This window comes from Tupaia chinensis, unplaced genomic scaffold (assembly GCF_000334495.1).
Source record: "Tupaia chinensis unplaced genomic scaffold, TupChi_1.0 Scaffold147312_1, whole genome shotgun sequence".
NCBI classification, from domain to species: Eukaryota; Metazoa; Chordata; class Mammalia; order Scandentia; family Tupaiidae; genus Tupaia; species Tupaia belangeri.
In genome coordinates this window covers 2,667,469-2,683,939 of record NW_006207163.1, presented here as the reverse complement: position 1 = coordinate 2,683,939, position 16,471 = coordinate 2,667,469, and the positions used below count along the sequence as shown (strand labels likewise).

General features: G+C 34.9%; 1 protein-coding gene across 1 annotated transcript in view; it reads left to right on the top strand.

Moving 5' to 3' along the window:
- LRRIQ1 (leucine rich repeats and IQ motif containing 1) overlaps positions 1-16,471 on the top strand; it is a 176,093-nt gene that overhangs the window by 120,657 nt on the left and 38,965 nt on the right. The window contains exon 23 of the mRNA XM_006169613.1: positions 52-153. Within this exon, the coding sequence (XP_006169675.1) occupies positions 52-153 (102 nt within the window). The remainder of the gene's footprint in view (positions 1-51; positions 154-16,471) is intronic.

Below are 16,471 nucleotides of genomic sequence, written 5' to 3'. Positions count from 1 at the left end.
AAGGAATGAACCAGACTAAACCGTTACCTTGTTCTTTTTGTCTCTATCTAGATCCCACTGTGCGCCTAGCATTATTTAAAAACAATGAAAACAAAGTTTCTGTTACAAAACCACCAAAGAAAACACAGCCGAGAAGAGATGATTATTTTGAAGGTATAGTTTAATAACAAACACATAGAAAAGTAGAAACATAAACTAAGGATAGAAAATTGTATTTAAAACAAAATTTTTAAATCCTCAATGTGTCATATATGAAAAAATTGGTATAAAATATACTTGAATAAAAGTCAAACTGGCTCTTAGAGCTGAAACACTAATTCAGTATATTGCTACATTAGTATAATGACTTAGTATTTGTATCAATGCTTACATAAATTTTAACCTCTTTGCCTTTTTATATAAGTCTTCTAATGTGTAATTAGTGTTACTAACTTTATTTCAATTTTACAGTAATGAAGACAACACAGATACTATTATCCTGTGTCAGTGGACATGATATGTTGAATGACATTTCAATATATTTACTGCCAATATACACAAATTGCATTAATCCTGATAAATTATACTCTTTAACTTAAATATTGTACAGTATTTTAAGCTTGTTCAACCTACTTTTGGGATGAAGAATTTGAATATCTAGGTAAAAGATTATTTTTTCTCATATCATCATTAGAAGAGTTATGGGTTTATATTATTAAACATAAATACTTCAGTGAAATAGAGCCACGTACTAGAAAGAACTTTGCCATCCAAACTTTTAAATTGTAATTCCCTGGACCAGCAGTTGGCATAATGGCTATGTTGCTGGATTCCCATGTAGTTGACTCTGGTTCGAGTTCTGGACCTGGTGACTTAGACTCTTAGACTCACACTGGGTGGGTTTGCGTGCATGCCCCAGATCCCAAGAGGAGATTGTAGGAGAAGGAATTGCGGCGTGGCCATCCCCCCTGGGGGGTGACTTCTCACTTTCTGTCTCTCTGTCTCTGTCTTTCTGGTGAGCGCACGTGCCCTATAGCAAAAACGTCTCCAAAAAATAAATATATAAATAAAAATAAAATTGTAATTCCCAACAGGAAAATAGAGTCATCTATATTTGAATGGCAGTAATGTGTTGAGAATTTTCAATACTTTGTCTTCTGTGAATTTTAAATAAATCCTAAAATTTAAACATCTTTGTGGCCAGCAAATGGCATGGTGGTTAAGGCACTGGATTCCCACATGGCCAACCATCGTTCAAGTCCTGGACCTGGCAGCTTTGAATTCACACCAGGCACGTGTGCATGCATGCCCAGAATCCCAGGAGATGCATGGAGAAGGAAATATGGCATGGCCATTCCCATGGGGTTGATTTCTCACTTTCCTTCTCTCTGTCTCTCTCTTTCTCCCCGGTCAGCGCATGTACCCTATGGCAAGAATCTAAAAAAAATAAAATTTCATATAAAAAATTGTAAACAGCTCCATATCATGATGCAAATTAGATATATGTTATTTATATTTCTGTTTAGTAATGTCTCGAACTAGAGAAAAATTTGGTAGCCACTGAAATTATACATTTTAGAGATTCCTACCAAAGACTATAGAGATAAAAAAAATACAGAGTCTGGAATTTCTTTAAAGCCCCTAGCCATAAACCCATACATAGATAAAGCAAATATGCCAAATTGTTGAAACTGTTGAATTGATATATGATGGCATCTGGAAATTTATCTTTTTTTGTAACAATTGAAATTTTAATTTAGATTTTTTTCATAGTAAAACATTTAAATTTTTAATGGCCATTAAAGGTGTCAGAACTCAATTTAACCTTGAGAAATATTTATATAGATTAGATTTTAATATAAGTAAATATAATTGTAATTATATTTATCACTATAATATAATAAACATAATTAAAATCTATTTCCAATATAAAATAAGGCTTGAGTTTGTTTTTTTTTGTTTTGTTTTTTGAGAAGTTTTTGCTACAGGGCGCATGTGCTTGCCAGAATGTTAGAGATAGAGAGACAGAAAGTGAGAAATCACCCCTCAAGGGGGATGGTCACTCCACAATCCCTTCTCCTCCAATCTCCTCTCAGGGCCTTGGGCATGCACACACATGCAACCGGTGCGAGTTTAAGACACCGGATCAGGGACTCCCACCGCTGTCGGCAACATGGGAGTCCAGCAACATAGCCATTATGCCAACTGCTGGTCCGAAGGCTTGGGTTTTAATCAGAGTTCTTATTACAGTCTTAAAATCACTGTAGGTACCATAAATACTTAGTCTTCAATTTACACTGTTTTTTAAAAGAAGAGTAAAAATTCTCTGTAACCAATAACAACTCCACAACTGTTACCTGTTAAATAGGATGACTGTTAGTTTAGGAAGGAAATGCCTGTGAAGAAGAGTATTTTTGCCTTTTAATTTAGCATGCATCTCAGCATGGAGAAGGAGAAAGCTATCCTCAGATGGTCCGTTGCATTCCTTCTTGTATGAAAGGTTACCATCCAGAATAGTGTAATATATTTGTATGGCATGTTTTTTTTATTTACTTCTTTCCTATGTAGAGTATGTTTATTTAATTGTATTAACAGAAAATATACTAGTTGTTGTTCAGAATAGCAAGAGACTAAGTCGAACATTTTCACATATGCTTTATGTGATGTTTTGTGTTTTTGCTTTCTTCTCTTGTGTGAAATGTGGTTTTCCTTGGTGTGGATGTAGGGATATTGTATGTGGGGGAAGTTTATTTTATTTTTAGTTTACTTATTTTTTTTAACATGAGTACACTTAGCATTTCACTAAATTTACTAAATATGGTTAATGTATGCACCAGATTTACTAGTGAGTAATATTTAAAGGCTTTTTCTTAAAGGACTAGACTTGGGGAAAAAATGGTTCTATTATAAATGGAAAAATTATTTTTTCAACTAATATGCTTATAGTTGCATTTTTATTAACATGTGGGTTCTAGTTTTTTTTAAAATTTATATGTTAAAATCAATCACTGTGTATCATTGCAGCATACCAAATGAATTTTCCCATCACAAATACACTGCTTATTGGTCCTGTCAAAGACATAATCATATACATTATAATCAACAGATTTCTTTCCATTTTGGGTCCCTTAGATGTTTTGCTTCTTTCTTCTTCCTCTTGATTCCCTCCCTCATTTTTATAAGGAGAAGAGATTGAGGCAAGGTAAATTGTTTATTGCTGGCTAGGTTGAACCCGTATTATCTTTAACTGTTATTCTGGCCTCATGCATCTCCTAGGCTCACGATCTCTTCCTGATGCCATAGAGGACAGCTTCCAAGTTAGCAGCCTGACTGACTACAGCTGCCTGGTAGGGGGTGCATTTTGGAACCCATACTTTGAGATGTAGTTTGAATACTATAAAATGAATTGCCTTTTTAAGACTACAATTCAGTGAATGTTTTAGTCTGTTGTGTTGCTCATCACTGAAATTATCTGAGAATAGAGTTTATTTAGCTCACAGTTTGGAGGTCCAAGGCCCCTAAGAGTCACATCTACTGAGGATCTTCCTGTTTTGGTGAATTCTTCAGAGTCTCAAAGTGGTATAAGACATCACAGGGCGAGAGCTTGAGCAGAACAAGAGCTTGAGTGTATGTGTCAATCGTGTGTCTCTGGTGTCATTTCTTCTCTTATAAACCGTGAGTATTCAGGTGGGCCTATCCTGATAACTTTATGTGATAGTAATTATTTTTCAAAGGCTCAACCTCTTAAATAATCAGATCAAGCTTCCACCCTCTTGCTTTGTTTTTTTATTTTCCCCCCAATGGAGAATCAGAGTGAGACAAAGAGACAGAAAGAAAGTAAGAAATCACCACTGAGGGTATGGCTATGCTGCTATCCCTTCTCCATTCTCCTGTCCAGATTTTGAGCTGGCACACATAGATGTTAAGCCTCTGGGTCCGGGACTCAAACCGTGGTCAGTAATGTAGGAGTTCAGTGATGGAATCATTATGCCAACTGCTGGTCCCATCCACCCTCTTAATATCTTCGCAATGGCTCACCAAATTTTAACACAAACATTTCAAGGTGACATCATTTAAACCATAACAATAAACTTCTGTATATGTGCAGTTACATAAGAATTGTCACAATCTAATTCAGCATATTCAAAGGACATTTCTTCCCCCACCAAAAAAAAAAACCTCAAATAAAATCAATAGATGAGCATCTGACTCCTCCTAATGTATTCAGATTAAACAATTCTATGTGAAAAAATAGCTCAGCACAATAGCATGCCAAATTCCCTTTGTTTTGTTAAAATTAGATCATAGTATTATTTGACTATTGCTTTCTGTAATTCCCATTTATTTTATAGTAACAACCATGTATTTTTTTTAAAACCAAATTCAAAAATACTTTCTCATTTTATTTTGCATTACTGGTTATGTGGGCTTGCCATAATTCTTATAAAATATACTAAAATGTTTTATTATTTTGGCCTTTTTGTGGTTGTCATTAGCAAGACAGAGAAGATGGTGCATATGCTCTATCTCTGTTGGTCTTGGATACAATTTATTCTTAAATTTTGACAAAATTTTATATGAAATATAAAATTACATTAAATAGTAGAGGTGAACATTCCATGTATCATGCTATACCCTTAAATTTTGCATATAGCAAATTTGTGAAATGTTTGCTTGTTTTGTGTTGCCACCAGATCTAGACCTTTACCTACTGCCAGTTCTGTATTTTGGCCTCAAATCAACATTAAAATTCATGAGAGAATAGGCTTCACCTAACACTAACCTCCCCTAGCTTCAAGGAAAGGCAATGCAGATGAAACCACACAGCATGCTAATATAGCAAGGATATTATAAGACCCTGGGACAGTGTCTGGTAACTTAGTTCTCTGCACTTAGGTGGTATGGACAGCTTCAATCAAGGAAAGCCATCAGCTTTGAGGATTCCAGGAGCTGTTGTAGTTAATCGTGTGTATTCTCAGGTTTACAGTCAGCTAGTTAGGGGTATGTAACTAACTCCCAATTCTCTGATTCGATTGCATTTCACCAATATTGGTTACTGATTTCTCAGTAGACAATCTCAACAATGAGATGAAAGTGTTTGATGTGGTACAGCAAAATTCCCATTTATCTTGTATTCAGTACAGATTGAATTCTAATAATTTCTTGACCTTACAATACAGCTAAAATAAAGTCAGGGAACAGGTTATTAGCCTTTTCCTTCCAGGTCCTATGTGGCCCAACTGTAAATAATATTTACAGTCATGAGACCAGCAGTTAGTGTAATGGGTATGTCGCTGGACCCCCATATAGCTGACTGTGGTTCAAGTCCCAGACCAGGTGGCTTAAACTCACATCTGGATGTGGGCGTGTGTGCCCAAGATCCCGAGAGGAGAATGGAAGAGAAGGGATTTTGGCATGGCCATCCCCCCTGGGAGGTGATTTCTCACTTTCTGTCTCTCTGTCTCTCTCTGTCTGGTGAGCACACACGCCCTATAGCAAAAACCTCTCAGAAAAAATTTACAGTCATAATTATATATGTAAACACGATTGATCTAACCAAACTTATGCTTTGTTTTTTAAAAAAAGGCAGATAAATTATGTGTATACTTAGTAGAAATAGTATAAGAGCCTCAAATCCTTACCTTTATATTAAGTTAGTATGTATTATATAAAATTCAAAAATATAAAAATTAAGCTATATTGGGGCTAATAGTAAAAGAAATTACTAATATGGTTGAATGTTATTGTCTTTGAAGAGTGAAGATTGAAGATCCATGAAGAGTTAGAGCACAGGGTTAACTTTTTCCATTTTTTTTTTTTTTGAGAGGTTTTTGCTATAGGGCATGTGCGCTCGCCAGAGAGAGACATAGAGACAGAAAGCGAGAAATCACCTCCCAGGGGGGATGTCACGCCGCAATCCCTTCTCCTCCATTCTCCTCTCGGGATCTTGGGCACACACGCACACATGCCCCTTTTTCCATTTTTAAAACTGATTATTATTAATTGTTATTGATAGTATACACACACACACTCTTGATGAATATATGTATTAATAGTTATATTTTCAGTCTTGATGAAAAGATATATATGATGAAATATAGTGTATACACACACACATTCTTGATAAAATATATTTTTCTAAATGTTTTAATGAGATATATTTGATATTGCTCACTCTAAATGCCCTTTTGCTTTATTTTATTTCTTTTATACATTCAATCACTATACATCACTTAGCTTGTAAAATAAATTCTCCCAATATGAATATACTTCACACCAGTCCAGTTGAGGATACTATACACATTATCATCAACAGACAATAATCCATTTCTGTGTCCCATAAATGTCTTGCTTCTCTGTTTTTCTCCTTAATATTTTTCCTCGCACTCTTCTCCCTTCTACTCTATTTCCACACTGTATCCAGTATCTGTACCATTTTCCATGCTTCTATATCCTCTTATATTTCAGTTTCCAACATAGTGTGCAGTCAGTATACATGAAGTAGAGATATACAGTGTTTCTCATAACCTGACTTGCTTCACTCAGCAGTAAATCTTCCCTATTTATCTACTTTCTATCAAAAACCAAGGTCTTGTTTTTTATGTCTAAGTCATATTCCATAGAGTATATGTTCACAGACATTTAGGTTGATCACATGTCTTAGTGATAGTGAACATTGCCACAATAAACATAAAGGTCTTGTTTTTAGTAAAATAGTTAATAGATGCCAACATACTAAGTTAAAAAATGACTTTTTTAAACAAGCAAAATTACCAGCACCAGACCAGATCTCCAAGAAGTTCTCAAGGGAGTGCTATGTCAGGAAAATTAAATGCAGACACACAGAAATAAGAGTTCAAAACTAAGAAAATTGCCAATTTAATTGTAGAGACAAGTGTGGAGTTGAATATTATATCCCAGGATTCAATAGGGAAGTACAAACCACAACAGAAGATAGATTGAGTACATGAGACTGAACTGGTGAAATAGCATTCTGTGACTTTTGACAAAAATACTGCTATTTTTCTTCTAGGCTTTGTTGTCCGATTTTAAGAGTTTTTCTCCTGTCTTGAGCTGTCAATAGGTTTATGTACTACTATTTGAACAGAATACTAACTAGTGTCCAGGCTTTGAGTTTTAAGCAAATTTCCTTACCAATTCAAAACTGCTTTTCTTCAAATTATCAGCTGAACTTGTTATTGAAAATAGATTACTTAAGAAACTGTGTGATCAATAAAATGTGGGGAGAAAAGGAATGGAAGACAACTGTAGGGAACCAGCAGTTAGCGTAATGGCTATGTCGCTGGACTCCCACGTAGTCGACTGCGGTTCGCGTCCCGGACCCGGTGGCTTAAAACTCACGCCGGGCGCGTGTGCGTGCGTGCCCAAGATCCCGGGAGGAGAATGGAGGAGAAGGGATTGCGGCGTGACCATCCCCCCTGGGGGGTGATTTCTCGCTTTCTGTCTCTATGTCTCTCTCTGTCTGTCTGGCGAGCGCACGTGCCCTACAGTGAAAATCTCTCTCAAAAAAAAAAAAAAAGACAACTGTAGACACCAGAGACAGTGTGAGAAGAAGAGGGTGGGAAAGAGCAGAGAGTCAGACATAGGGGTTTATATATATATGTGTATATATATATATATATATATGTATACATAATATACACACACATATATGAAACTAGAAATAAAAAATTATTGATGATAACATACATGATTAAGCCACTATGCAGTATATTCTGGATGGGTAACCACATTTGTATGGTATGATGATGATTAGGGGATGAATGTAAATTAATTAACTTAAAAAAAAGTTTCAGGAGGAAAAATAAACATGAAAACTGTTTTCCTTGAAATTAAAAAAAAAATTGCATATTTGATGACTGTAGTAAGCTATATAGCCCCAGCTAGGTGCTACTTTATAGTATGTTTATTCTACTCACTGAAGTTTATGCCTAAAGTCAGACTTGTGTTCATGGATATGTATGCATCAGCTCCACTTGCTATCAGAAATATTTAGGTTAAGATTAATTTCATTAGCAAATCAATAAAATGGGGTGTAAAGGCATAGAAAGAACCATGGATACCAGAGACAGTGTGGGAGGAGGGTGAGACATGGCAGAGGGTGAGAGGTAGGGAATCAAGGATGGCAAAAGAAAGCAAAATATACAGGAAACAAGAAATGGAAAATTACTTGTTGATGATATGTTGATGTGCTTGATTGAGCCAATATACAGTGTATTCTTGATGGGAAATCTCTTTTTGTATGCTGTAATGATGTATAGTGAATGAATGTAAATAAGTCAATTTAAAATAAAATAAAATAAAACTGATTTACTGCTAAAAAAGAGACAAAGGATCTCTCAGAAAAGAAGAGAATTCAGCAGCAGCAGATAAATTCTGATATAAATATTAAGAGATATTCTTAACTTGGAAGGAAAAGGCTTCTAGATAAAATCTTGGAGGTGTAGGAAATACTGATGTGCAAGGAAAGATAAATGTGTGGGTAAATATATATGAGCATTGGCTTGTCCCAAGAGATCTATCAATAATAATAATAGTAATATCTGATGGGTTTCTAATATATAGATATGGTAACAATAATATTATGCTTTGTTTTTCTTAATTCTACATAAAATTATTTGTGATGCGTAAGATGTTTTTACATCACATGCCACAAAATTCACCCTTTTAAAGTGCACATTCAATTAGTTTTGGGTATATTCACAGAGTTCTGCAATTATCACCACGATTTAAATCTTACATTCCTTTCTACTTTTGCTCTTTAAATCTTCACCCCAATGGTAGAGCATAAAACACATGCACTAGCTTGAAAATGTAGAGAACTGAGTTGGGATCCCTGCCCAAACTTTTATAATTTTGATTAAGTTAATTTACCTTTCTATACTAAATTTTCCTTACCAATAATTGGAGCAAATAATACATACCACATAAATTCACTGGATAAATTGAATAAAAATATTTAAGTGTTACTAGAATAAGCTAGCTTTTAGAATGCGGGAACTAAATTTTATTTCCATATCTTCCCTATTTTATCACCACATGTTTATTGAATATCCACCTTGAGTTTGACATTATACAAAGATGAGGATACAATGATTAATGAACACAGATCATGTACAGCAGAGTTTACTAACTGGCAGAGGCATGGGTCAGAGAGTGAGAGCAGGGGGCAACTTAAACTTAAGTGGATAATAAAACTAGCTAAAGTACTATGAAGAAAAAGTAAAGAGAGCTGGTTATGAACCTAGTCCAGAGAAATGAGAGAAATGACAATTGGGTTGAGTTTGAAGGCTGACTAAAAATAAGCAAAGACAGATATTGTGTAGAATGCATTTTCCAGACCAGAGCATGGGCCTGTGGAAGGAATTTGAAGATGGAGTAGACTGAACCATTCAAGGAATTTAAAGTGACTGTTATGGCAGGGATGAGATGAAGCTAGGAGAATTTAGCAGCGGACAGAACAAGTTTAGTCTGTTCTTCCTAGTCTATATTGAGGAGTTGACTTTCTGTATTCTAAGAACAACACATTGTAGGACCGTAAGGAGAATATGAAATGGTCAAGTTTGTTTTGTAAGTTAGATTTGGAACATAGGATATGAAGGACAGATGGGACGGAATCACGAGGAAATGTGACAAAACAGAAGGTCATAGCAGTAGTCCAGCATAAAGCTGGTAGGTTGGACAATGGTGAACAGAGCAGACATGGAGTTTTAAGAAGAAACATTCCAAATAAGTAGTGGTCACAGGGTATGAGTATATTCAATTTGCATCTCACCTATTGAATGAGAAGAATAATATCTATCTCATAGAGGTGTTGTAAGGAGTGAGATCATTGGTTAGCACAGTGCTCATTATTTTTATGGTTGTAATCATTATTTCCATTTCATTCCAAAGTTCTCTGTAACTTACTTTTCTTCTCTGTTAGCAAATGATGCCCTACTTCCTTTCATGGCTTAAATTTCCATCTTCGCTTTGGATATTATCCTGCCCACTCCCATGATGGTCTCTCACGATGATCCCATCTTTTCTTATCTCCTGTCTTATTTTTATTTTTTAATACACAGCTTTATTGAGATAGAATTTACATAGCACAAAATTCACCCTCTTAAAGTGCACATTTAGTTAGTTTTGGGTATATTCACAAAGTTCTGCAACTATCACCAAAATTTAAATTCAGAATACTTTACTCCAAAAGAAATTATTCGTGAGCTGTGTCAATCCCTTTTCCCCTTTCCCAGGCCCCGAGCAACCACTAGTCTGTTATACTCTGTCTCTATGGATTTGCTATTATAGACGTTTCGTAGATATGGTAACATACAATAAGTATCTTTTTTTTGTTTGGCGTCTTTAAGCATGTTTTAAAGATTGATCATTTTGTAGCATACATTATATTTAATATCATTTTAATGCTAAATAATATTCCAGTGTATGGATATACCACATTTTGTTTATTCATTTATCAATTGATGTACATTTGGGTGATTTTCATTTTGGGGGCCAGTGTGGGTAATGCTGCCAAGCACTTTCATGTACAAGTTCTATCTGAACATAGGTCTTCCATCTTTTGGGGTATATTTCTAGAAGTAGAATTGCTGGATAACATGGTTGTATCTTAAATTTCTCTTTACTTTTTTAACTTCTTAAAATGAACATATGGATGAGCTACTTCTCTGCTATAGAAAAATGGGTTTCTACCTATTCTTTAACGTATAACCCCTCTATCTTTCTCTTTTCCTTGCTAAACTTTTTATGCAGTTTAATAAGTGTCTTTAAGATTCTTTACCTTCTGCTGTTATTCTATATTTTTTTATTCCTTCAAAAAGTATTTTGGTGCCTGGCTTCTGTACAGTCATTAGTATGCCATACTGCAGTTCTGGAAGCCATGTGGCCAGTTGTACTTCAGATCCCTGGGCTCGACTGACCTGAAACAACAAGCGTGCACAAATATGCCCAGGGTCTTAAGGAACCTGAGACCTGGGGGAATGAGATCCCAACATAACCAGACTCTTTGAGCCCTCTTTCTCATTCATCTACATAAATAAATAAAATTTTTTAAATCTTAAAAAATATTTAAATTTTAAACTCCTTTTTTTTTTCACTATATTTGAGACAAGAGGTACAAGTGAAAAACAATTTTTGCTTCAGCTCAGCTTACTGAAAGAGAGAAACTATTGAGCTGAATTTTTTTATATTGATATACCATTCTTTCATCCAGAGTGTACACTCTGGCTACACCCCCATAATTCTACTCAAACTACATTCTTTAAGGCAATCAGTGTTAACCTCATAATTGCTAAACTCAGAGAACTTTCTGGTGTCCTCCTACATGCCTTTTTTTTTAGTATTTCATTACTCCAGAAATTATTTTTTCTACTTATATGATCAGTCCTTTTAGTTATATTTTCAGTCTTTTCATGTTTTGTTTGTCTGTTTGTTTTTTAATTTTGCCATAAGGCACATAAAATTAACTAGAGAGAATTAGTGGGGAGAGAGCGTGGTGGCAGGGGGATGAGAAAGCACCACCCAGAGGGATAGCCCCACCACAGTCTCTTCTCTTCCGTTCTCGTCTCAGGACTTTGGCCATGCATGCACACATACTTAGTTCATTTTTCTTTCTTTCTTTTTATTTTTCTGTCACATTTTAAAGAATTTTTTATTTAATTTTATTATTATTTTAAAAATTGCTATAGGGCACATGCACTCACCAGAGAGAGATAAAGAAAGGGAGAGAAGGAGAGAGAGAGAACACAAATGAGAAAGCAAGCTGCCAGGTCCAGGACTCGAACCATGGCTGGCCATGTGGCAGTCAAGTACCTTAACCACCATACCACCTACTGGTCCCCTTGTTGTGTTTTTCAAATCATTGCAAACAGAACTTGAACTACACATTCAGCCATGTGGGATCCAGTTGCCTCAACCACCATACCATAGGATGCCTCTCTATTCCTGTTTATAAATACTTATAATTTTGTTTGTTTCTGGTTTTATTCTCTGTACAATGCTCATATTTATATCCATCCATCCTTCCCTCTTTATTTTTTTTTCTAGGTACTTCAAGTCTGTGTGTCTGATATGTAACATATCATATTTATTTCACTCTGCTCACCTCTTTGGTTCTTTTAATTTATCTTGCTTAATGTTATCATTAGTCATTCACTTACTAGAAAAATTAGAATCATTCTTAACTCTATTTGCTGTCATTCCCTAATTATAATCACTGCAACCACATATCCCATTGTCTTTAATGGTTCTTGCTTGATATTGTAATACTCTCATTTCTGACACCTACACATCTCTCAGTCATGCGAATACTGTCATTTCCACCTCTACTGCAAGGTCTTCCTAAACCATAATTCTCCAAACAGCACACTGCTGTTGAAAATAGTGTAACACCTTTGTTTCCTCTAGCACAAGTCTTTAGTATGTAATTCCCTTTACTTACTGTTACCAGCCTAATTGTCCAGCATCCACTCGTGATATTCCTCCCCAGCTCCTGAAATATTTCATAACTATATTGAACTGCTTTACTGTATTTCCAGCTACAGTATGGATTTCTTCTTTCTAAAACATATCCCGCTCTTTATACCTTTAGGCTATTTCCCTTATCTATAATCTCCTTCCTCACCTTCCTAGTTTAAGTCTTCCACTTACCCTTCATGACTTAGTTAAATGTCATTTCATCTGTAAGTCAGTCCTAATATCACCAAGACTTCTCTAGGCCTTTATCCATGTCTATAACATTGTCGTGTGACTATATATTTTTATCTATTTTCTTCCCTGACTTAATCTTTTCAAAATCAGGGATCAAATCTTACTCATATTTGTGTATCCTCCTATTCTCAGAATCCAGCAACAGTATTAGGTTCATGAATACGAGGCACTCAATAAGTGTTTGTTGAATTAATAAACATTTCTGACTTTAAAAAAAAGTAAGTTTTTAGATTCTCAGCAACACTCTTCCTGCCAGTTGCTATTACTCAAAGTCAGATATTGGCCTATTTCCAACTTAAACTTACAACTCATTCAGTGTTCACATTCAAGCTGTAAGTCCCACTGCTCACTCACCCCTAAGATCTCTTTAGCAAACTTTGGAATTCATTTAATCATTTCCTACTAAAGCCCAACCATCTGTGAGGTTGTGGATCTTTAAAAACATAATTATTACAAATACTATTCTTTTATTTTAAAGTTTCATAGCTTTTGGGATATTTTCTGAAAATCAGTAATATATTGGACAATATACTAAAGTCAATATATATTTTTATGTTTCTCAGAAAACTGAAGTATTTATAAATTTTCATAGAGATTTTGGGGTGGTATAATTGAACTGTGGCATCCAATATAATTTTTAGCAAAGTTCTTTACTTTCTGAAAGACTTTTCAAGATCATTCTTTCAGTTAAACAATTATCTCCGGGCAAGCAGGTGGCTTAGTGATTAAGGTACTGGACCCCCATATGGCTGACCACAGTTCGAATCCTGGACCTGGTGTCTTGAGACTCACGCCAGGTGTATGTGCATGTGTGTCCAAAATCTTGAGAGGAGAATGGAGGGGAAGGGATTGCAGCATGGCTATCCGCACTTGGGGGTGATTTATTACACTTTCTCTCTTTCTCTGTCTCTGTGTCACACACACCTTACAGTAAAAATCTTTCTCTCTCTCTAAAAAAAAAAAAAAAGAAAAAAAAATTTGAAGTAAAAAAAAAAAAAAAGATCCCCCCCCCCCAGCTTAGTGATTAAGAAAAAGAATGGGCTATGGGAGCTGAAATACCTGGATTTAAATTCCAACTCCATCCCTTGGTAAGGATTTGACTTCACTCATGCTCTTAACATTTCTATTTCCTCTTTTTAAAAGTTGGCATAATGGGGTAATGTATAACTTTCAGAATTGAGTAAATGAATCTGTTCATGTACAATATAATGCTGGAAAAGTACCTAATGACTATTAAATTCAATGCATTTTAGCTGTTGCTAATATCATGAACAGTAGCTTATCAATAAAATTTATTAAAATTTAGAATTTGAGGGACCAGCAGTTGGCATAATGGCTATGTTGCTGGACTCCCATGTAGTCAGCTGCAGTTCAAGTCCCAGACCCAGTGGCTTAAACTCACACCAGGCACATGTGTGTATGTGCCCGAGATCCTGAGAAGAGAATGGAACAGAAGGGATTGCAGCGTGGTCATCCCCCCTGGAGGGTGATTTCTCACTTTCTGTTGCTCTCTCTCTCTGTCTTTCTGGTGAGCACACGCACCCTATAGCATAAACCTCTCAAAAAAATTTAGAATTTGATTATAGTAACTGGATACATTTTGCAGTATTGTATTTCAAAGAATCGTGTGTGTGTGGGGGGTGGGGTTGAGGAAATTTATTATTCCTCTTAGTCAATTATTTTTCAGTGGAAAGAGATTTTCCAGGTGATGACTAGTGCACATACCTAAATGACTAGACAAGATGCAGATTCTAATCAATGATCCATTCTACTTTATAAATATTAGCTGGACAAATTTGATAAGCAGTTTTAATCCAGACTCCTCAAGGTGATGTCAGTCAATCAATCAGTCACACTTCTGGCATTAACCTACCAACCCCAATATATATATATATATGCTCTCCCTTGTCATTTCTTCACTCCATATAAGGTCTTGAACTTAGGTAGCCCATTAAAGCATGGATTAAACAAGTAACTGATACCTTTAAACATTCCAGTAATAAATCTAATTATAAAAATTAACTTAGATTTTATTCCCCACTTAGAGATAAAATATTTTGTTTCTGGTATCAATATCTGTTTTGTAAATGTAAAATTTATGTTGCAATCCTATTTAAGAACAATAGAAAAAACTAACACTTCCAAAATTGTCAGCTGAAGTATTGAATTTATTTTCTATAATTCTTGTGACTCTAGAAGTTATTTGTTTTTTTGTTTTTTTTTTTTGTGTTCATCAGTATTATAGGAAAATAAAATTATTTTAAGTTTTATAAAACCTATCCTATGGCCTTTGTACCAGTGAACTTAAATTGTATGTGAGCTTTTCTAATTTCCAGTTAAAAGATTATATCAAACATTTGAAAATTACTTGAGTGAATGATGATTATAAGGAACACTTGACTAACTTTTAATAAATTTCTTGTTTACCTCAAAGTCAAGATTTTGTCATCATCTAAATGCTAAACTCAGAATTGCAAGTCTCTCAGAATTGCCACTTATGAATGGCATGCAAGTGTTCAAGCGAACTTATTCGTGTTTGTGATAGAGTGTCCAAATAAGCTCCTCTACAGGTCGTTCATTTCCATTCCTATGTGTCCGCCTAAATATATATAGGGAGACTTCCATCTGATGGAATGAGTTCTTATTCTTGGCATGCAGTGTTGAATTGGAATGCACACCTTTCCTTTAAATCACTTGCGTTGTTTATCGAGTTCTATATGAAACTAAAATTTCACATTAAAATATCTTTTTAACTCATTTTACATGTTCTTTTTTCTTTTGATTATTTCTCTTAATGTTAAAAGAGTAAATGTTGACTATATTATTAAGTAAGCTTTCTTTATTGCTATATATGTTAGTCAGTTATGTGTTCAAGGTATTTTAATGTTTAAAGTATTTTAAAATAACTCAAATGTTTACAATAAAATTCACATTGCAGTTGGACCCTTAGGTCGTAAGCAGTTTTAATATACTCAAGAAATCTATTTTAAAAAACTTACCCTTTTGCACTGAGCTTCTTCGAGAAAGAAAAAAAAAAAGGTTCTTGTTTAAAAAATACTAATAGTCATGTCCGCAAGAATTTGTCTAATCATCCTTGAGTTTAGAATATTTTACTTTAAAAGGAACATAAAAACACCTGCATTATTTCCCTGCAATTCATCTCACTCATGATAAGAACAAAATGCTGAAGAAATGGGAACACTGACGGGTTGGTATATTCAAAGGAGAATAGACCCTTTTCTATGTTTTTATTTGACCATTAACTAAAATTGTGTTTGCCAAGATTTAGGTTAGTTAAAACCCCCTACAAACCAGGCTTATGGAAACAGTAACTGAGACATCTAACATTGTGTTTTTCAATAGGCCACCAGAATGCATTCCCCAATAGTGTCAGATCCCTATCTCGAGATGTGATGAAATGCTTTAAAAAATTCTATAGTAGAGGAGAAACATCTTTCTTAAAAATTCTAAATCGAATGGCTAATGCGAGCTCACACAATAGAGTCTTGCAGGTTGAAATATTTTCTCATTTTTAAGGGAATTAATGGCTCTCCACCAGCCCTTTAACATGTAAAATGAGTAAGTTACTTGTGTCCAGTACATCCAAAAAAGAGCCAGGATAAAATAAACATAAGGGGTTGGATATCTTGGAAAAAATCTGTCATGGGTTTGGGTTAATCATCTCCAGAAGAAATTCAACTTGATGCCTGAAATGTAAGACTTCTTGGAGAAAGCAGAAAGGCCTGAGGCAGTGTTGATC